This window comes from Trachemys scripta, chromosome 8, assembly GCF_013100865.1.
Source record: "Trachemys scripta elegans isolate TJP31775 chromosome 8, CAS_Tse_1.0, whole genome shotgun sequence".
NCBI lineage: Eukaryota > Metazoa > Chordata > Testudines > Emydidae > Trachemys > Trachemys scripta.
In genome coordinates this window covers 4,062,769-4,083,214 of record NC_048305.1, presented here as the reverse complement: position 1 = coordinate 4,083,214, position 20,446 = coordinate 4,062,769, and the positions used below count along the sequence as shown (strand labels likewise).

Below are 20,446 nucleotides of genomic sequence, written 5' to 3'. Positions count from 1 at the left end.
GGGAAGAGGCTACCCGAAGGTAGGGGAAGCTTCCCCCCCCCCCTCCTTGCGCATGCGCACTTCGAACAAGACGCTCCGCTCCCCGTCACTCCCTTGCGTCAATCGCCTCACGGCGCTCGCGCCGTTGGAACGAGCGCTGCGCACGGACAGTTGGGCGGCGTGCCTCCTTCCTCGCGCCCCCCTCTCCCCCCGCGCGCGCACAGCCTCCACTCTCGCGAGACGTGCTGACGCGGCGGGCGCTGGTTGCGCAGGCGAGGTCCGCCAGCCCGCCCGTGGCGGGGAAGGGCAGGAGCAGACGAGTATAGGCCGAGGGCCAGGCTAGAGCGGCCGGCGGGAAGTGGCGGCTCAGGGCCTAGCTTCCCCTCCCCAGCCCGCGCTCTCTGGCTGTGCGCCGGTGAGGAGACGGCCCGGGCGGAGAGAGCAGGTGCCGTGGGGGGGAGGCCCCGGGAGACGCCCCCTGAAGGGAGCTGAGGGATGGGGGGAGGGGGAGGAGAGGCTGCAGTGGGGAGCAGAGCCCCCCCCGCCATTGCCCCTCACGGCTAGCGACGGGTGCCGGGGAGGGACATTCGCTGGGGAAAGGCGCCGCTGGATTATTTCGGGGCCTTTTCTATTCCCGTTCGTTGTGACTGAGACCTGTAACTTCCCCCCTTGGACACACCGTGGCAGGTCCTTGGGGGCAGTGTCGCTGCGCTCCCGTGGCCTGAGGTAGCCCCCCTTCTTCCAGGGGATCGATGGGTCCCTGCGTGAGACAGTCTCCCGCTCGATAGTCCGGGGGAGGCCTTGTCCCGGATCCCCGGCCTGCCCTCGTCCTCGGGAACGGGAGCAGCTCGGGGCGGTAAACATAGGCCGGGTGGCAGATTGCACCGGAAGCAGTAGGTGCAAACTTCCCCTTGGGCTCTGCCCCCCATCCCTGGGCTGCCCACAAATCCTTGGAGGCTTGGCTGAGGCGGCCAGCAGCTATGCCCTGTACAGGGAGACCTGCCCACAGATAGTATCGCCTCTCTGATCGGCTGCCCAAAAGCCAAAGATGGTAACAGCGTAATCTCAAGGGTGGCGTGTTTCCTCTGCTCTCTGCCATGGCCGTAAGGCCATTCTGGGAAAACTAGAGTTGGCAAGAACCAAAAGGCCGACCTTGGTAATATTAAACTTAACAAAAGTTTAATTCCTTGGCAGGTAAAACAATATTGATCAGCACGTGCTTTCACAAAGTTTTTGGTGGACTGTTTTAGTGGCACTGCCGCTTCTGTAAATAACTCCAGATGCCTTGCATGTTGTGACTTGCTATAATCTTGGTGCTTGTCTACACGTGGTTTTCATACTGCTGTAACTATCAGCACAATCCCCTAATGAGTGCAGTTATACCAATGTGTTTATTCCCATAAACGTATCAGAATAACTTTTACTGTTGTAACTGTCCACACTAGGGGTTGTAAAAGCTCACTCCTTACTGGAATAGTTAAACTTCTACAAAATCTTTGTAGAACAGGCCTTGGGGAATTGAAACAGAGAGCAGCACACATCTTTCAATAACAGTGTAGTAGGGAGCTATTTACTCTTACTTTCTAGCGGTAACAGAACAACACTGTTGCAAAAGCTGTACAAAATTAAGGTATTAGGTCCCTTTAGGCTTGTAGAAATAGGCCTTACATTTGGAGAGCAGACCTAAAAAAGGAGAGACACTGGCTTGTATCAATTGGATTTAGTAGTCCTGGATATCTTCTGCCAGTTTAAAACAGGTTTTGTTTTTGCTCTTACTGCATATTGCAAGAATATTCTAAAAGCAGGAAAGAATTTAGTTTAATAACTCAAATATGCCAGCTGAAGCTGATACCCCAAACCAAGAACATGCCATTCTAACTTACTGTCTGTCATTGTGATCTGATTTGTCAAGATGTATTAATATAAAGTAACACGTTTGTGTGTGCTTACTGCACTGTGCTGATTAGATTACACAACTTGCAGTTCTACACTCTCCTACTTACCATCCAACTTTGACATCAGGTGTTTCTACTCCAATTCCTGCAAGATGCCAGCAGCAATTGTGGAGAACAGTCAGGTTATCTGTGAAGTATGGGCAAACAATCTGGAAGAAGAAATGAGGAAAATTCGAGAAATAGTTCTCAGCTACAGCTACATCGCAATGGTAAATATGCTGTACTTCAATGATCACCTACCTTACTAAACTGAGGAATTTCAATGCGGGTAGCTTGATTGCTTGTATGTAAATAGAAGTGTATTCTAAGGTCAATTTAAGATGAATAGTAAGTGGGGGAACAGTTGGAAAGCTGCTTGGCATTTAAAATGTTACTTGATTATTTTTAATATATGGTCTTCCTTCAATATCTTGCTTAGCGTTTATGTAGATTCTCTGTGAAATCACACAAGTATACAGTGAGGCTTGAGGCCACATTGAGCAGCTGAGATGTGTTAATGCTTAACAAGTAGGAATGTGGTATTTTGTTCATATAATAGATTTTAAAAATAATTAAGATGCCTAGTTGGTTATAAGCTGTTTAATGTAGCTAGCATATTTTTCTTTTGAAGGGCTAGTTCATATTGGCTTCATGCTGGTATATGGCAACAGGCGCACAAGTCACAACTTGTTAGCTAATAGGATTGCTCGCCTTTTATAATGGCCAGGTACTGCTCCCTTATAGGAAAGAAAATGATTTGGGCTTGAATCTCATGTTGACTTATTCAGATAAATTTGTTTAAAAGGTCCAAGAATCTTGTTGAGAAACAGTTTCAGGAGGGGAGTTTTGTAGGGAGAACTTTCAGACCTTAAAAAAAAAAAAACAACAACCCATAAAGCTGTATGTTTTACTTCATGACATATGTCATAGTTACAGTATTTACAAAAAAAAAATCCCTTTATCTTCACATAGCATCTCTAAACCTCAAGGTATCCAAATTTCTTTACGAATGCACACTTAGCATCAATAGCCATATTTGCCTTTTGAAGGTAGAGAGCTCCGTATATGCTGTGGTACAGAAAAGAGACAATTTTTAATGGGCACCCACTATGCAAGTGTGTAAATATGAATCAGTTCCATCACCACTGAAATGCACACACCTGTGGATGGATCGTAAAGGTGCTGAAGCAGGAGCTTCCTCCTTTCCCATCTATAACCTTTTCCTTTTTGAGCTTTCAAAGTTGAAATGTAAGTTGAATTTACTTGACAATTCCATGGCCAAACTGGTGTGTCACATGCATGATTGATGTAGAATCAGGCAGAAAGAAGATGTTGGGCTGTGGAAGAGACTGTCAAATACTTAAGGTTGAATTGTTGTATACACTTGCATTTCCCATTAAATTAGACTATAGAAGATGCATGAGCATATCTGTGGGTGGAATTTACCCCACAAATCTGAAATAATAGTAGAGAACACACAAACATTACTGGCCAGATAAACTGTTTTTCATATATTTTCTCCATTATTAATGTCCCTCTTTCTTTACATTTTGTTCATGCAGAAGTTTTTTATCAGTTTAGGGCACCTGGGGTGTGGTGTTGTAGTAGTAGTGTCTCCCAGAAGCAATGATGATCTGCCACAGCATGGGAGATCACACAGCAAATAACCACTGTTCCTTCCTGTCCACTGTACTGCATCTGTATTGCTAAGGGGGCCAAGTATGGATTTCGTGGTTGCTGTATAGCGGTTTAAGGTTGTGTAGTAAACAGCATTGAGAAAAAGCTGATAAAGCAAATACTGTAATTTTGTATATATATACACACACACACACATATATATAAATAAATATAAAAAAGGGTGGGAAGTTTAGCATTGAGAGCTGCTAGTGTCAGACTGAATGTGCAACTTGCTACTATAGCAAGGTTTAACTTTTCATGCTCCTTTCCTAGGATACAGAGTTTCCAGGAGTCGTAGTAAGGCCAATTGGTGAATTCCGCAGCTCCATAGATTATCAGTATCAACTTCTTCGGTGTAATGTTGATCTTCTGAAAATCATCCAGCTGGGCCTAACTTTCACAAATGAGAAGGGGGAATATCCTTCTGGGATCAACACCTGGCAGTTTAACTTCAAATTCAACCTTACGTAAGTCTTCTGAGTCAGAGAACAATCCACTACTCCCCGCTCTTCCCATTATACTTCTACCTGGCGACAGCATGTTTCAGCGTGTCCATTGCCAGCAATCGAGGCTGCACCAGGAAAATTCAGATCTCAGCACAAAAGGACTAAGTTGTGAGCCTTTCTGACACCATGGAAGATGTTGTAATACTCAAAAGTCAAAGCCTAGTTAAAATATTGCTCTTGATCCGAGCTTCATAACATGTTGTTTGCTTGACGGTACCGCCAGATAGTTTAGTTCCAAACCTTGAGGTACCTTACATTTGCTTTTTGGAACCTGAAAGACTCTTCCAGGTTATGATTTTCTGTAAACTCCATCTCCGTTGTCCAGAAATAACAGATCTGCTGTCTTCTGATTCTGCGACACTTAAAATCTATGCCTTTTCCCAGAGCTGTGCTGGAGCACAAGTTATGACCTAAGCCAAGAATATTAACCAAATTCCATTAGCTGTCCAGCAGCACTAATCTTGTCAAATAGAACAGGGTAGTGATTCTCAATCTTCTCCATATCATGACTCCATGTAACAGCAGAAATAAGTTTCAGGACCCTTTCACATCTTGCCATAAAGAAAGGGTGGGTGTGCACATTAGTAGAATTGGCTGGAAATTTTGTGACAGTGTTTTACTGTCAGAAAATGGCACTTTGTCGAAAGCTAAACATTTTGCGGAAATGTATCAATTCCAACAAAATTTAATTTTGAACAAAACAGACAGCCTCTCAATGTCAAAATGTTCTGGTCTGTCACTTTTGGAATGGAATGTTTCAGTATTTTTTTTAAACTGCTTTTTGTTTTGATATTTCTTTAATATTATCAATTTTTAAAATTAAAAATGTCAATACCAATGAAACATTTTGATTGACCCAAAACAAATTTGTTTTGAGATTTCATCTTGTGGGAAACTTCAAAATCTTTATTCTCATTGTTTCAGAATGGGAAAAAAATTAACTTGTGAAACAGAAAATCCTGTTCCTGCCAAGCTCTATGTGATACATCCCTTCTCCCTCTTCCTAGTCCTGTTTGGGAAGCCACAGAATAGTCAATAATTAGGAGTGGAAAAAATACAATTTGATTTCTCAAATGGCATTGGAAATGAAGGAAAGTAATACATGCAGAGATGTGCAATGGCCTTTACTCTCAACTCTGCTGACCGTATTTGAGCCACATCTGCTCACTTCTGTGACAATAAGTCTGTTTTGCTTCTGCTAGCTAGCAGAGGCAACAATGCTCAGAAATTGTCAGCCAACATAGTAAAGATGGGTTCTTCTGTCTTGGACATCAGCAGTGGAATTAATAACCAAGTTACAATTGCAGAATCGCTATTGCTGGTGTTGCATAAGCCAGAAATATGGTTACAATTGCAGCACCAGCAGTTTAGAGAACACTTTTACCTGTAATCTGAATTGATATGAAGTTCACTGAGACATAAAAAACAATCCAGTGATGCCATGGTCAGTCACCGTACTAGTGTTTTGAACTGAAGTATTTGCAGAATCAGCTATGAGCCTGCCAGATCAGCACATCTAATGCAAAGCTGCCTTTCTCTTTTAGGGAGGACATGTACTCCCAGGATTCCATAGACCTCCTTGCAAACTCTGGGCTGCAGTTCCAGAAGCATGAGGATGACGGGATCGATACCTTGCACTTTGCAGAGTTGCTCATGACCTCAGGGGTGGTCCTCTGCGACAATGTGAAATGGCTCTCATTTCACAGGTTGGTGCAAGAGGAATTGAAAGTGCGTTGCTTGTCAGAGAATATTGAAGCAGCAAAATGAATAATCTTGTCAGATTCACTCCCACCTTTGATCTTAATGAATAAAACACAGATTTTAAGGAGATGAATTTATAACTCTCTAGTTTCAGTTTTTCAGCTATGTAAAGTACAAACTGTTCCGATCCAGCTTATCTGGTGTTGGAACTTCCTTTGCCCTAGACTTTTAAAACTTTCCCCTTTGAAAGCAGGAGTAATTACCAGAAAACTGAAATAAAAAAATAAGGAACAGCTTATTAAACTCCCAACTCATGTGCATTGTAAACTAAAGGGTTTGTTTTTTCTGACCCTACCATAGTGCTGCTTTCTCCCTTTTATGAGCATCAGTAGTATGTAAGTTTACTGGACAGAGGAAGAGGTCTGTGTAGCTGAATTGCCCCTCTTGTAGTTGGCCTCTTGAACTACTTAAGTGCACAGGCACTTTCTCATCTTTCGCTCACCCAGGTATCACTCCTGGAGGTGAGGATGAAAGGCATGGGACCCTAGGCTTTATGCCTTCTTAACTTACCTATTGCACATTGCTCCAGCCACTGAGGCCAAGTTTACACTAGCATAGACAAGGCAAGTGGTAGGAGGTCCTACCTTGAGGTAGGTGGTTGAGGTAAGCCCTATGCTCCCACTTAGGGAAGTGAGTAAAGTTTTATAAGTCCCTTAGATGTTAATGTCTGAATTATATGCAGTAGAGAGCTATCACTGTGGTCTGAATGATATACAGTAGAGAGCCATCACTGTGAGGAAGGGGATATTGCTTTTGGTTGTGGCTGCTGCTGGCTTACCAGATTTTGCACAATTCTGTCTCAGTGGCTATGACTTTGGCTACATGGTGAAACTGCTGACTGACTCCAGGCTTCCAGAGGAGGAACACGAGTTCTTCCATATCTTGAACCTCTTCTTCCCATCCATCTATGATGTCAAATACCTAATGAAGAGCTGCAAAAACCTTAAGGTATTTAGTTCTTGTCAGTAACTGTGTTGAGCTAAGAACGTATTGGGATTTGCCTTGTTTATAACATTCTATACATAAGTGTGTAATAAGCCAAAATAGGGGTTGGTTGCAGATGTACAGTATTTTAAAATTTGGTGGTGAGGGGTAATTCCTCTGGCTGTAGCTACGTGTAGCCATGTAATGGCACTGTGTACATACGACCGAAAGCTTTGTTCTGCCTCCTCTGCTCTTTTGACTAATCAATTAGGGAATAGTTCACAGGATTCATAGGGTATTTATTTCTGAAGCCTGCTGAGCCTGGGCATACTTGTCCTCTCTCTGAAAAGATGTGGATCAGCATTTTCCTTTCAAATGAATTACTGTGTGACTTGGATAACTGCTAAAAGCTGAAATCTGTTCATCAACTTCCAGTCCCAGAGTTTTTCCCTTCCCCAGAGCTGAGTTGTTGTTTCCTGTGGTATGTCATCTGAGCACTGGAATACCCACGTTCTCATCCCAATTCTGACAATGTGGCTTTAGGCAAGTATTTAACCTCTTTCTCTGCCTCACTTCCCTTGTCTGCAAAATAGGAAGAACATGCACCTACTTCCCAGCTGCATTGAGGTTGTATTAATGTTTGCTAAGTTTTTTAATATTTAGCACCTATGGGCCTATTCATCTTCAAATCTCTTTCTATGATATTGAACTGAGAACTCAGCCGTTCCAGTGCTCAGATGACCTAGCATTTGTCACTCAGTTCAGGCTCTTTTGTTTTTTTTAATCAATACTGGCACATCAGCTGTGATTAACTCTAAAGGCAGCCATTAACCTTCATGTCTAGCGGAAGCATGGTATGTGGCAGCACTGGGAGGGGAGCGATTCCAGGTTATTAAATCAGTTTTTTTTTTCTCTCATTCTAGGGAGGCCTTCAAGAAGTTGCAGATCAGCTGGATTTGCAACGAATTGGACGACAGCATCAGGCAGGATCAGACTCTCTGCTCACAGGAATGGCATTCTTCCGAATGAAAGAGGTATCCCTGGGTCCCTCTTCTCCTTCCAACAGCAAGATGAGGGGGACATAGTTTATGGCCTGACTTTTCCCTCCCCTGCATGCACTCCCTGGCCTTTTCATTTTTGGATCCTTATTGTCAGCCCTTTAGGGCTTAGACTAGCAGTCATGAAACTCGGTAATGTTAGCAAAAATTTCTTCTCCACCCATCCCCTCCTCCCCATGGGTTTGTTGATTGTAGCCACTTCTGGGGTGGAGGGTGGCATTTAAACAGAGCTGTACTTTGGGGTCAAAGGCACTATAAAAAAAAAATAGAGAATTTTTTTCCCCTCCAGTTGTTCTTTGAGGACACGATTGATGATGCAAAGTACTGTGGGCGGTTATATGGCCTTGGCACAGGAGTGGCACAGAAACAGAATGAGGATGTGGACACAGCCCAAGAGAAGATGAGCATCTTGGCTATTATCAACAACTTGCAGCAGTGATAACTGGGTACCACTCGGCAAGATATGGTCCCAGAGTGGCAGCTGCAGTCCTAAACTGTTTCCAGCAGTCTCTCTCATACAAATGACGTCCAACAGTATGCATTTGGCATGAGGACTAGAGATTTGCTGAAGACAAAAGATGCTCCTCGTTTCGGTTCAAACTTAGAAGAAGGGAGTTTATAACAATGGCAGCAGCGGTGACTTGCCATCTTTTTAGTACCAAGGACAAGAGAGACACAATTAATGTATATACCTCTGTTTTCTTCCTTTTAAAATATACTGAATCTGCAAGGAAGACTTTACTCCAGAACGTTCAGCAGAATTAAGGTTCTGAAATGCCAGTGGAATCAGAGAGTCAAACGCATTTGCAGATTGTGCTTTAAGACGCTTATTTTAAATTTTTTTGTTGGCTGTAAGGATGACATCTGCTTCTCATCCTTTGCTTGTTTTTATCTTTGCGTATTCTGTAGAAACGACCCACTCGTTCATGGCAGAGTTTTGGGACAGGATAATGTCAGACTTTTTCTGGAGCTGAAACATTCAAATAGATCTGTCTTGGTAACTGTCAGACATGGTATACTTGGAGCTGAGGCAACCACCTTTGTAGCTCCTAATTCAGTACAATTTCCCACTTTCTTTAGGACTGTTGGGCCAGAGAGGTGTGTCACACCTGTAAGACTCATCTATCTTCTCATAGGTATTAATACAATAAACTGTTCTGCAATTGTTTAAATGGCCTAGAAGTTTGCCTTTCCTAGAAGAGATTTGTAACAGTTTGGACCAAAATTGATGTTGACTTCAGCTACTTGGTATTACGTGATAATGTGGAAGATTTTACCCTTTTCATTAGAGCATGACCAAGTTTAGTAGGTGCATAAATGTGTAAAAAGTGGCCCTAGTTTTATATTTTAGTGATTTAACAGCCTGGCAAAGCAACTGGATTTCCCTTTTATAGAGATAATATCCCAAGAGTGGGACGCTCACAATTGTCTTTTTAAAAAATTAGATATTCTAAAAGTACACGCTTATATTTTTGAACAGCTTGGAAATATGTTTAAAAGAAAACCCAAAACTTTTGTCCAGAGCAAATTAAAACTATTTCTGAGTCTTGCATTTTAACAAGCTTATAAAAATTCTTGTTTTTTTGCAATGATTAAAAGTGATAAGCTGGTATTTAAAATGCGTGTAAATACTATTGATGTTTTTAATTTTGTAAAATAAAGATTTTTTTTTTAAACCAGTTATAGGTCTTGATCTTTTCTAGTTAATTTTAATACCAAGTACCTCATGAAGTTCTACATTAACTTTTCCAAATTCTCTACAGGTAAATGCAGCAGGATATGAGCATGGCAGCACTGACCAGGCAGACTAACACAACTGTGCTTCATCCAATAATTAATGGATCTTTACCTGCTGCACGTTGCCAGTTGTGGGATACCCATTAACCAACTTCAGGAGGCTAGTTGTTATATCTTGGGACATATTATAGTGGCTGCAATGAATGTGGGAGGTTCTGCGGTTCAGAAAGGGGAATGAACACAAGATTAGAGGGTAGCTGTACCCCAGCCCTAAATACTGGTTAATGGCAGCTGAAGTAGTTTGGCTGTTGGTTCCCAGGTGGATTGAGGTGAGAAACAGAGCAGAGGTTTCCTATGCTGTGTTCTCTTGGATCCTTGCCAGCATGTAAGGCCAGTTGGCGATGGAAGCTGACTGTTTCCCTTATATCTTTGTCTTAGGGTGAGGGTAGAAGCTTCCTCCAGGCACAGCTATGCCTGCCTTGGCAGAGGGTGAAGAGGACTTCCTCATGGAGCAATAGCTCCCTCTTCTGGATTCCAGGCATCTTGCTTTGCACACAAGCACCATGATTCTAGGGTTACTGAGTTCTCCATAGACCACCACGAACAAGGGTTCATCAGACCAATATTTGGGACTTCGGTTCTACAAATGGTCTTTTCCTTAGTATAATGAATAGACTGTTACCTATCTCTGCTCTGCCATAGCCGCTTTAATACCTTCCCTTCTATCAAGTCAAGTTTACATGTTGGACCACAACAAGTGCTCCAGCTTTACTCATCTGGAATTTCCTTGCCCTAGCTGCAGCATGTATGTAAATCCATCCCTCTGAACACTCGCTGGTCTCAGGTACAGGGGTTCCTTGAGCTGCATCTCAGCTTTTTGTGATGGCAAACGTCTGGGCTTCAAGGGAAGAACTGACATTTCAAATTAAAACAAGCAAAGCCTTATGTGAATCCTGAGGCTAGCTGTACATGAAATATTAAGGGTCAACAGTTACTCATCTCACCTCTAACACATACCAAAGGCCTTGATTTTTACATCCCACCTGAACTACTGTTAGGGCCAAATATACCATCAATGTAGCAACAGGAGGAACCTACTTTCCTCTTCAGCAAATATTCATAAAAGGTTGCCACTCCTACCTTCCCCTAAGATGAACATGGAAACTTCATTTAGTCAGGAAAAATTTCTTGTTTGACAGAACTGAACCTAATGGGAATAAAACCTGACTGTCAACTTAATACTAATACCCTTCAAAAAATAACCTCCAGTTTCTTTCTCCCCACCCATCTTTCAAATTAAATTCAAAGCGCAAAATGTAAGACTTTTATTTAAAGAGGAAGCAAAACACTTTGCCTCCCCTTGCCAAAAAAACTCATGTGCCCAAGACAAACTGGGTTAAGTAGTAAGTTGCTTAAAATTAAATCAAGTTACTGCTCTTTAATTAGATGGCAACTACAACTTTTTACTGCCAAAGTGTGGATGTAGCTGTCTAATTTGGTTACAAATGTGTATGTAAATTCAAGGGCTTCTCTGGCATAATTTCCCTTCCCCAAAGTTTTTAAAAAGCTAATTTAGACAAGATGTATATATTAAAGGCAAAGGGCAGCTTTCCAGTTTTACAAGCACAGTATCAATTATGGAGCTGTAAGGGGCCATTAGTAACTGACAGTCAGTAGGAGTCTGTATATAAGCTTGATTTTTGGTACTCCATTTTCTAGAACAAAATATCCTCCAAAGTATGGTGACCACAGAGAGAGAGACAGAGAGTTCTTCACTTCAAAATGAACAGTACAGCCCTGGCTTGGAGCAGCTGCTGGTAACTCAGGCTGCCCGGGCTTGAATATAACTTCACGTTAAGAACTTTCTGCAGATTTTTTCATAAACTTTAGCTCTGCTGTATTTCCTAACCAGGTCCAAGGCCTGTTGCTGCAGTTCTGGACTCAGCTCTGTGGGGCACTGGGATCCAATGTGAAGTAGCACAAGGCCACACTCCAGCACATCTGGGAAAGGGAAGACCTGCAAAGAGAACCATAGATGTTATCTGCTCTTTAAACAAGGGGGTACTAGCATGTAAAGTAATTCAGGGAGAGGGAAACCATCTGTGGAAATATTGCTGACAGTGGCACAAAGTGGAAGAGCACTTAGGAAAAGCAAATCTTTTGCTGCAGATTAATGCATTCCCTTTTCTAGTACAGAATATATTTGTGTTTAGCCAAGTTTATTTTCTCCTTCTTGAGCTTGTATTCAGGATCAGAACGGCCACCTTCTACTTTCACTGCAGAATCCAGAAGGGTAGGACATGAGGACAAGCACACATGGGTTTATATTGATTTTTTTTTTTTTAAATATCACATTAAATAATCATCTAATTTCAGCTGTTATTGCTGAGCTAGTAAGAAGCGTTTATTTACACATGGTGAATTGCCTGCCAGGTGCAAAGGTGCGGACCTCAGAGACATCTATACAGACTTGTGTAGTGCTGGGGAGGAGCCACTGGTACAGGATACATGTAGGAACCAGTGACATTGGGCAAAGGTTGGAGAGAGAGGTCCTCGAGGCTGCTGTTAGGTAAGAGATTGAAGACCAGGAGCTCCATGGTAGCATTCTCTGAAATGCATCCAGTTAGATAGGCAGAACTGCAGGGTTTCAGGGCATGGATGAGATGATGGTGTTCGGAGGAGGGATTTAGGTTTATTGGGAACGGAGGAGTCTAGATGGAAAGGATGGGTTCCACCTAACCAAAACAGAACCAGAGTGCTGGCATGTAAAATTAAAAAGGTCAGAGGAGTTTTGAAACTAAAGAGTAGGAGAAAGCTCACAGGTGTGGAAGACAGACACATCCCTTAGGGGAGGATTTATTAAGGAGGATACTTTCTATCCTACAAAAGCAGAGAGGACAGATGCTGATAGAAGTACAGGTAGGAGCTAAGAGGAACAATCAAATGAAAGAGTTCCGTTCAATTACATCAAATGAAGGCAGACTATTGACAAATTTTATAAGTGCTTGTCTACAAATGCAAGAAGTCTAAATACAAAGATGGGTGAACAAGTTCTTTGTATTAAATGAAGCTATTGATATAATAGGCGTCACAGAAACGGGGTAGAATGATGATGATTAGTAGGACATGGTAATACCAGGGTACCAAATATACAGGAATGAGAATAGGTTTTGCTCATGGGGAAGTGGTACTATCTGTGAAAGAGTCAAATACAGTAAAAATCAAGTAGTACCATAGAATCTATATGGGTAGAAATTCCTTGGTTGAATAGTAAGAGCATAGCTCAAATCAGCCTCTGTGCCAGGTGACTGGCAGATAGCTAACGTAGTGCTAATTTTTTTTAAAAAGGCTCCAAAGGCAATCACAGGCCGGTAAGCCTAACTTCAGTACCAGGCAAACTGGTTGAAACTACAGAAGAGAACAGAATTATCGGACGCCTAGATGAACACGGTATCAGCACGGCTTTTGTAAAGGGAAATCATGCCTCATCAGTCTATTAGAATTCTTTGAGGGTGTCAACAAACATGGACAAATGTGAGCCAGTAGATATAGTGTACCTGGACTTCCAAAAAGCCTTTGACAAGGTCCGTCACCAAAGGCTCTTAAGCAAAATAAGCAGTCATGGGATGAGAGGAAGGTCCTCTCAATGGATCAGAAACTGATTAAAAAGATAAGAAACAATGGGTAGGAATAAATTATCAGTTCTACAGTGGAGGGAGGTAAAGAGTAGGGTCCCTGAAGGATCTCAACTGGGACCAGTGCTGTCCAGCATACTCAGAAATGGTCTGGAAAAAGGGGTAAACAGTGAGGTAGCAAAGTTTGCAGATGAAACAAAATTACTCAAGATAGTTAAGTCCAAAGCTGACTGCAAAGACTTAAAAAAGGATCTCACAAAACTGGGTGACAAAACAGCAGATGAAATTCAGTGTTGCTAAATGCAAAGTAATGCACATTGGAAAACATCATCCCAACTATACATACAAAACGATGAGGCGTACATTAGCTGTTACCACTCAAGAAAGAGATCTTGGAGTCATCGTGGATAGTTCTCTGAAACCATCTGCTCAATGTGCAGTGGCAGTCAAAAAAGATAACGGAATGTTAGGAACCATTAGGAAGGGGATAGATAATAAGACAAAAAACATCATGCCTCCATATAAATTCATGGTATGTTCACACCTTGAGTACTGCATGTAGTTCTGATCACCCCATCTGAAAATAGATATATTAGAATTGGGAAAAGTACAGAGAAGGGCAACAAAAAAGATCAGGGGTAGGGATCAGCTTCCATGTGAGGAGAGATTAAAAAGACTAGGACTGTTCATCTTAATAAAAGACAAATATGGGGGGATACGATAGAGGTCTTAAAATTATGAATGGTGTGGAGAAAGTGAGTAAGTGTTATTTACTCTTTCACATAACACAAGAACCAGGAGTCACCCAATGAAGTCAATAGGCAACAGGTTTAAAACAAACAAAAGGAAATACTTTTTCACACAGCGTCCAGTCAACCCCTGGAACACCTTGCCAGGGGATGTTGTGAAGGTCAGAAGTATAACTGGGTTCAAAAGGGGGAAAAAAAAAAAAAACAAAAAAAAAAAACACATTCATGGAGGATTGGTCCATCCAAGAGCTATTAGCCAACATGGTCAGGGATACAACCCCAAGCTCTGGGTGTCCCTAAACCTCTGACTGCCAGAAGCGGGGGCTGGACAACAGGGGATGGATCACTCGATAATTGCCCTGTTCTGTTCATTTCCTCTGAAGCATCGGGCACCGGCCACTGTCAAAGACAAGATATTGGACTAGACAGACCATTCGTCTGACTCAGTATGGCTGGTCTTATGTTCTTACATAATCACCATAACTAGTAAGGAATATTTTAAAAGCACATGAAAGATTCATACTGGAGTGTAGTTCGAAGTTCCAGCTAATGTGAAGACTTCTCAAAGTCCTTCTAACTATACTGAAGAAGTCACGTTTGAGGAGGAAATTACATCACAACAGTCTACAACACCTCACCAAACTAGAGAAGCTACTCATGTTGTGTGGCCTAGGAAACTTTTCTCAGGTTTTGTGCAAACAGTCTAACCAAGGAGATGATGACTGTAACCAACCGAACTCTTTCAATGCACCGTGCGTGTTGTGACTAGAGCCAACGGCAAGCTGCCATGTGTCTATCATTCATTTTTGGACTGCAGTGAAGTGGTTTCTCCTGTCCAGACGTGATGGGGTACTCGTCTCTTTAAAGTGGCACAAAAGTATATCCAGGCAAAAAGCAGCACTGTGCCCCTCTACCTATATCAGATAGTGTAGAGATGAAACACTTGAGCAAGCCTAAATCTAGACTGCTGCTTCCCGTTAACTTGCAGAACTGCAGAGTGCAATAGTAGCATAGCACCTGAAGTGCTATTTGCTTTGGCCAAGAAACTACCTTATTAGCAAGCACCAAAGATTGTCATCTTATTGACCTGTATTATCCCATTTTAACCCTTACCTTTAAACTCTCTGGAAATTCTGCTAATTTCTGGTTTGCCTCGGTCAGCTGTTTCATCAGCTCAGGCAGGGAAACTGGTTCCTTTGCTGCTTCTTTACTGTCAAGAGAATATAACATATGTTACAATAACTGCTTTACCGAAGTGTACTGTCCCCACGTTCGAAGCAGGGGAGACGGGTAAACTAAACCAAACATGGCCACGTACAACTCTTGAATGACCCAGGCCAAACAAATCATGCACCAATGGAGAGACAGATATTCTTCTGTCTAGCATGCCCTTTCCATTCTCCTGCCCTCTTAATGCATTGCTTAAGCTAGGCAGCATTAAGGCATTTTGTATTTTAAGGGCATTTACTCATCTACAGTAAGCTTAAGAGTGTGGCAGTTCAGTTCAGAGCTCTCCGACAATCCTTTGCCATTGGACGTGAATTCTCATTTGTCCAAGTTTTTGAAATGGCCTGTGAACAGCTTCAGTGATTTTAGTTTCTCAGGACTGGTACAGTGAGTGAATTAAGCTGGATGCCAGAGTACCTGCAAACTGAGAAAGCAGAATCTGATCTCACTCAGCACCTCGCTGTTCTGAAACCTACCACTGGCTCTGGCTGCTTGGGGGCACCAGCCCATCCGAGTCAATCTCGGAGCTCACATGCATCTTGCTTTCCTGCGCGCCATCTTTTACGCTTTCCTGGAGGTTGTTCCGCTGGTGCTGGCGGATCATGTCTGCCAACGTCTGCTGGACCTCAGATACATCCTTCTGGGTGCTCTGCAAAGCAGCATGCACTTCGGAAAGGAGCATTTTATAGCCATTCAATTTCAACTGCCTCTCTCCCAAATCGCTTAAGCTAGCTGTTGTGTTGCTTTCTGTCCTACTGTTATGGTCTGCGCTGGGCAGGTTTCCTTCCATCTCAGTTTGATTAGCAGTTTCTTCAGGGGAAGAGACAGCTGTAGGGTAGCTCTGGTCAACAGCTGTCTGCTCACTAGGACATGGCACAGAATCCGGCACAGCCTGTACTGAGACAAGGGAATCCTTGGGTAGGTTCCACCATAGATCATACAGCAGCCCATAAGCCACAAAGCCCTCTAAACTTCTGTAAGCCGCCATGCTCTGAGTGTTTGTGCTGTCCAGATGGTCTCTCAGGTGATCACAGCCTGAAAGGGGATTGGAAAAGAGCTGTGTTAAAAGGGTCTCTCCAAAACAATACACAGAACTGCCCAATGCCCATATTTTGCAAAGCTACACAAGGCCCAGATTCGCTGCGGAGTTAGCTTTGAAGTGCAGTGAGCAGATAGGGACGGCTTCCTAACATTTACAGAGACCCCCACAACTTCCAATGGTTTGGAAGCTAAATGATACAATAGGCATTGCTATAGCAGATCACCCCTGGGGTCCATTTAGCCTGTATCCCGACTCCAGCAATGCCAGATGCTTCAGAGGAAGATGTAAGTAACCCTGCAGAGGACAATTATGGAATAACCGGGTCATAAGGGAAATGTCTTCCTAACCCCAGGCAGTTAGTGGTTGGTTTACATCTTGAAGCTGGAGAGTCGATCTCCCTCACACAATGTTTTAGCCTAACTAGTGTGAGCGTGGATGTGCTGATGGGAATGTCTCCTTCTTTTGAGCTCTACTAAGATCTAGCAAAGCCCACTGAGGGGACTGGCGTTTATGGAGATCCCGCACTGAAGAGCTGCTCACAACGCCAGCAAACTGAAGGAGGAGGTTTACCTTTGGGAAGGAGGAGATTGCAGATTTCTTGCATAAGAATAAAGTTCCCGGCATCATAGCTGCGGGTCACAGCTCCAAGAATAGCCTTCACTGCCTCATCCCATGAAGCTGTCTCATGGCTCAGCACTGCTAGGGTGAGATCGTGGGAGATATGGAACAGGAGCTAGAGAAAGCAGCAGAGTCCGTGTTAAGAGTTCTGTTGCAAGCCACGAAGGGGTCTTCAGGATAACAGAAGTGCAGCCATTTGCAAAGCTTACAGGTTGTTTTCATTGTGAAAGGAACCCAGAAGAGTCCCTCAAAGCATCACTTAACCCCAGCCAACCTTAACATATGCCCCACTTAGTGCTGCTACAATGTACATATCCTCTTTCAGCTGAGGAGGTCACAGCACTTTGGAGCGGCAAGTAGGACTATGGGCTTTACAATGGCAAGCATGCATCCTATTCTACAGCTGAGGAAACAGGACTATGGAAAGGTTAAGTAACTCATCCAGAGTCACACCAGGAGTCTCGAGCAGAGCTGGACACTGAACTGAGATCTCCTGGGTCCCGATCTAGTACTTCAACGCTAAGGTCTGGTCTACACGGGGGGGGCGCGGAGATCGATCTAAGTTACGCAACTTCACCTACGCTCTTGTGGGTAATGTAGACAAGCCCTAAGAGCACTCTTCCCCTCCTAGCATCTTTTTATAAAGTCTTGAACCATCAACCTGGTCGTGGGAGCCAATCCAGTCTGCCACACAGGGAATGGTTAGTGCTGTTGTGACCCCAGTCCTATAGTTAAAGTTGTGTTTGCATTACAGTAGAACCCCTATTTTCCCTACTGGAGATTGTGGAATTCATAAAAATCAAAAACTTATTAAATGGAACATCTCAAAATTACAGTAGGTCTGTTGCATAAGGTTCAGTACAGGGCACTGCCTCACTTTCTTCTTGCCCTTCACACCACTGCAATGAAGGTACCGGAACGGGAAGACTTCTTCTTCACAGACAATTTTAATTCGGTGATTCTTCCCTCCCTCCCTCCCCACCTTGGGAAAAATGGTTCATATAACTGCTCGATTGCAAGACGGCATTTGTAAAATCAAGGTTCTAGTCTATTACCTCACCCTGTCCCCACTTTCAGAGGTGCAAGTGCTAGTACACACAGATTCTAGATAAGTTACCTGTTTGGGATGTGTGTTGCTGGTGGCAGGAGGATACTCAATACTGTGCAGCTGCTCAAATACAGTCTTGGCTTGTTCAGTGGTATTCACACCAAACACGGTCCGCCACACCTCGCTCACCGTCTCCAGGAAAGAGCCCGGGTTCCTCACAACCCAGCTGTGGTAACAGGGCAGAGAGCAGCTTTTCCGTTCAGTTGGATTCCTTTCGCTAAGGCATTTGCACAGCAATTCGTTAAGGCAGAAAACTAGTCTTTGTCCCTGAAAGCGAAATGGAAGAACGTGCTGAACTGTTGCTAAATCTGAGGATAAAGAAAAACCTTCAACGATATGAGAGCAGATTGAATAAACCCCCCTGGCAAGTAAGTTCAGTGAAATCTTGTTTCACTAGCTCCATGCTCCAGGCAGCGCTACTGTGGGATGGTATTTACAGGCCAGAAGACGACCCTTATGATCATATAGTCGGCCCTCCTCCAGAACTCAAGCCAGAGAATTTTGCCACCAATTGCAATATTAAGGCTTGGCTGAGCTAGTGTGCATCTTTTAGGAAGATACTGAGCTACATATTCTTCCCACTGCTGACCTCTGCTTAGGTAGAGTGACCCCACTGCAACACCGGATCATAGCTGTATATTTAAAAAAGTCACGGGACAATTCAACAATGGCAACTCATTATTTAAAAAAAGACAAAAATGCTCCCCCAGGGTCCAGTTCTCCCTTTCCATGTGTTTTGGCATCTCTCTCCCTTCCACTCCTCCATGTTAGGTATGCATGGGGATATCCTATCTATCTTGGATTGCAAACCACTCATGACAGGGATCCTTTGCTTATGTCTGCAAAGTCTCTCTCTCTCTCACTCACTCACACACTGCTATAGAAATAAACCTTGGGCAAAACTTTTCAGTCAGGAAAAACCCCAAAGGGAGTTGTCAGCCGGATCACAGCAATATCTGCAGGCTGTTGTAATGCAAGGCGAGTGGTTGCTAAGTGGGTCTGTATCTGGAAGGAGCCTGTTGCTATAGGGCAGGGGTGGCCAACCTGTGGCTCCGGAGCCACATGTGGTTCTTCAGAAGTTAATATAGGCACCGACTCCGGGGCTGGAGCTACCGGCGCCAACTTTCCAATGTGTGGGGGGTGCTCACTGCTCAGCCCCTGGCTCTGCCACAGGCCCTGCCCCCACACCACCCCTTCCTGCACCCTCCCCTGAGCCTCCCGTGCCCTCGCTCCCCCACCACACCCAGCCTCCTGCACACCAGGAAACAACTGATCGGGAGGTGGGGGGAGGGAGGGGGAGGCGCTGATCAGCGAGGCTGCCGGTGGGTGGGAGGAGCTGGGAGCGGGAGCTGATGGGGGGCTGCTGACGTATTACTGTGGCTCTTTGGCAATGTACATAAGTAAATTCTGGCTCAGGTTGGCCACCCCTGATATAGGGGGAAGCAAACTCACCAATAAGCTTTCCTGCTGCTGAAGGACCTCCTGTGCCCCCACCCAATTCCTGGCCGATAGCAGCTCCTGAGCACATCGGAAAGAAAATGTTGTCGCCAGATCCTTCTCTCCAACTATTTGAGCCAACTCTGCAGCCGTTTTAAGGGATACCACATCCCCTTTTTTTGCTAGCACTTTAACTGCATCATAGGGAGAGGCAGCCCCCAGGTAACTAAAGAGGGAGATGAAAAGTAATTAGCAGCAGGTTAGTATTAAGATGTCATTTTCCTACTACATATTGCAGCAGCCCCAACCTGCGCTGTAGGAGTAGTCTCTCTCTCCCCCACTTCTTCATTCCAAGAGCTTTTCTCACCTTCCCTTCCCTTTTCAAAAGATCTATGGCAGACAGGTGGCAGCTAATCTGGTGCAGGACTCCAAGGGGAAAGCCTGCAGTCACATCACCTGTAGATATCTCTGCATACTTTGAAGTGAAATGACTGATGGCATGCACACCAGGCATCGGAAATAAGAGATTCTGGGGGAGGAACGTTATACCTGCCCATCCCTATTTAAGCTGTAGCATCTCTTTTCAAAAGACATTCAGTCTTGATTTAAAGACTTCAGGTGATGGAGAATCCAGTCTCTTGGTAAGTTGTTTCAATGGTTATTTACCTTCATAGTTTAAAATTTGCACCTTATTTCTAGTCTGAATTTGTCTAGTTTCAGCTTTTGACCACTGGATCTTGTTATGCCTTTTTCTACTAGGGTAAAGAGCCCTCTAGTATCAGAAATCTCTTCCTCACATAGGTACTTGTAGGCCATATCAAGTCACCTCTTAAGCTTCTCTTGAATAAACTAAATAGATTGAGCTTCTGAAGTCTTTTGCTACGAGACATGTTTTTCCAGATCTTGTAGCTCTTTTCTGAACCCTTTCCAATTTTCCCAACATCCTTTATGAAGTGTGGACATCAGAACACCACCTAAACTCAGAAGTCAGCATCAGCATCAAATGAGAAAGTTGGCAGGCTGAGGTAAAACTATTCCGACAGATTGACAACAG

General features: G+C 43.7%; 2 protein-coding genes across 10 annotated transcripts in view; one reads left to right on the top strand and one right to left on the bottom strand.

Moving 5' to 3' along the window:
- The first annotated feature begins 231 nt into the window (after positions 1-231).
- On the top strand, positions 232-9,520 carry CNOT8 (CCR4-NOT transcription complex subunit 8). 9 transcript variants are annotated; one of them, XM_034778070.1, is made up of 7 exons: positions 232-424; positions 2,002-2,143; positions 3,864-4,057; positions 5,641-5,802; positions 6,661-6,805; positions 7,705-7,815; positions 8,109-9,520. In XM_034778070.1, exons 2-7 carry the CDS (start codon positions 2,027-2,029, stop codon positions 8,241-8,243), a joined length of 864 nt encoding a protein of 287 aa, XP_034633961.1. In that variant the 5' UTR covers positions 232-424; positions 2,002-2,026; the 3' UTR covers positions 8,244-9,520. The 9 variants fall into 9 exon arrangements, with proteins under 9 accessions (XP_034633961.1, XP_034633956.1, XP_034633953.1 ...); XM_034778065.1 differs by having other exon boundaries at positions 235-424; positions 1,947-2,143; positions 8,129-9,520; XM_034778062.1 differs by having other exon boundaries at positions 236-424; positions 8,129-9,520.
- A 1,366-nt stretch (positions 9,521-10,886) lies between these two features.
- The window catches only part of GEMIN5 (gem nuclear organelle associated protein 5), a 33,675-nt gene continuing 24,115 nt past the window's right edge, over positions 10,887-20,446 (bottom strand). Inside the window, exons 23-28 of the mRNA XM_034778061.1 lie at positions 19,408-19,618; positions 17,965-18,222; positions 16,800-16,962; positions 15,664-16,222; positions 15,074-15,170; positions 10,887-11,593 (exon numbers count right to left, since the gene is read on the bottom strand). Of these exons, the coding sequence (XP_034633952.1) occupies positions 11,426-11,593; positions 15,074-15,170; positions 15,664-16,222; positions 16,800-16,962; positions 17,965-18,222; positions 19,408-19,618 (1,456 nt within the window). The 3' untranslated portion in view covers positions 10,887-11,425. The remainder of the gene's footprint in view (positions 11,594-15,073; positions 15,171-15,663; positions 16,223-16,799; positions 16,963-17,964; positions 18,223-19,407; positions 19,619-20,446) is intronic.

Excerpts from the sequence above, each read along its gene's own strand:
- CNOT8 (XM_034778065.1), top strand. The coding sequence starts at position 2,027 with ATGCCAGCAGCAATTGTGGAGAACAGTCAGGTTATCTGTGAAGTATGG. Across the intron at positions 6,806-7,704 it reads AGAGCTGCAAAAACCTTAAG|GGAGGCCTTCAAGAAGTTGC; the intron begins GTATTTAGTTCT and ends CTCTCATTCTAG. Across the intron at positions 7,816-8,128 it reads CATTCTTCCGAATGAAAGAG|TTGTTCTTTGAGGACACGAT; the intron begins GTATCCCTGGGT and ends TTTCCCCTCCAG.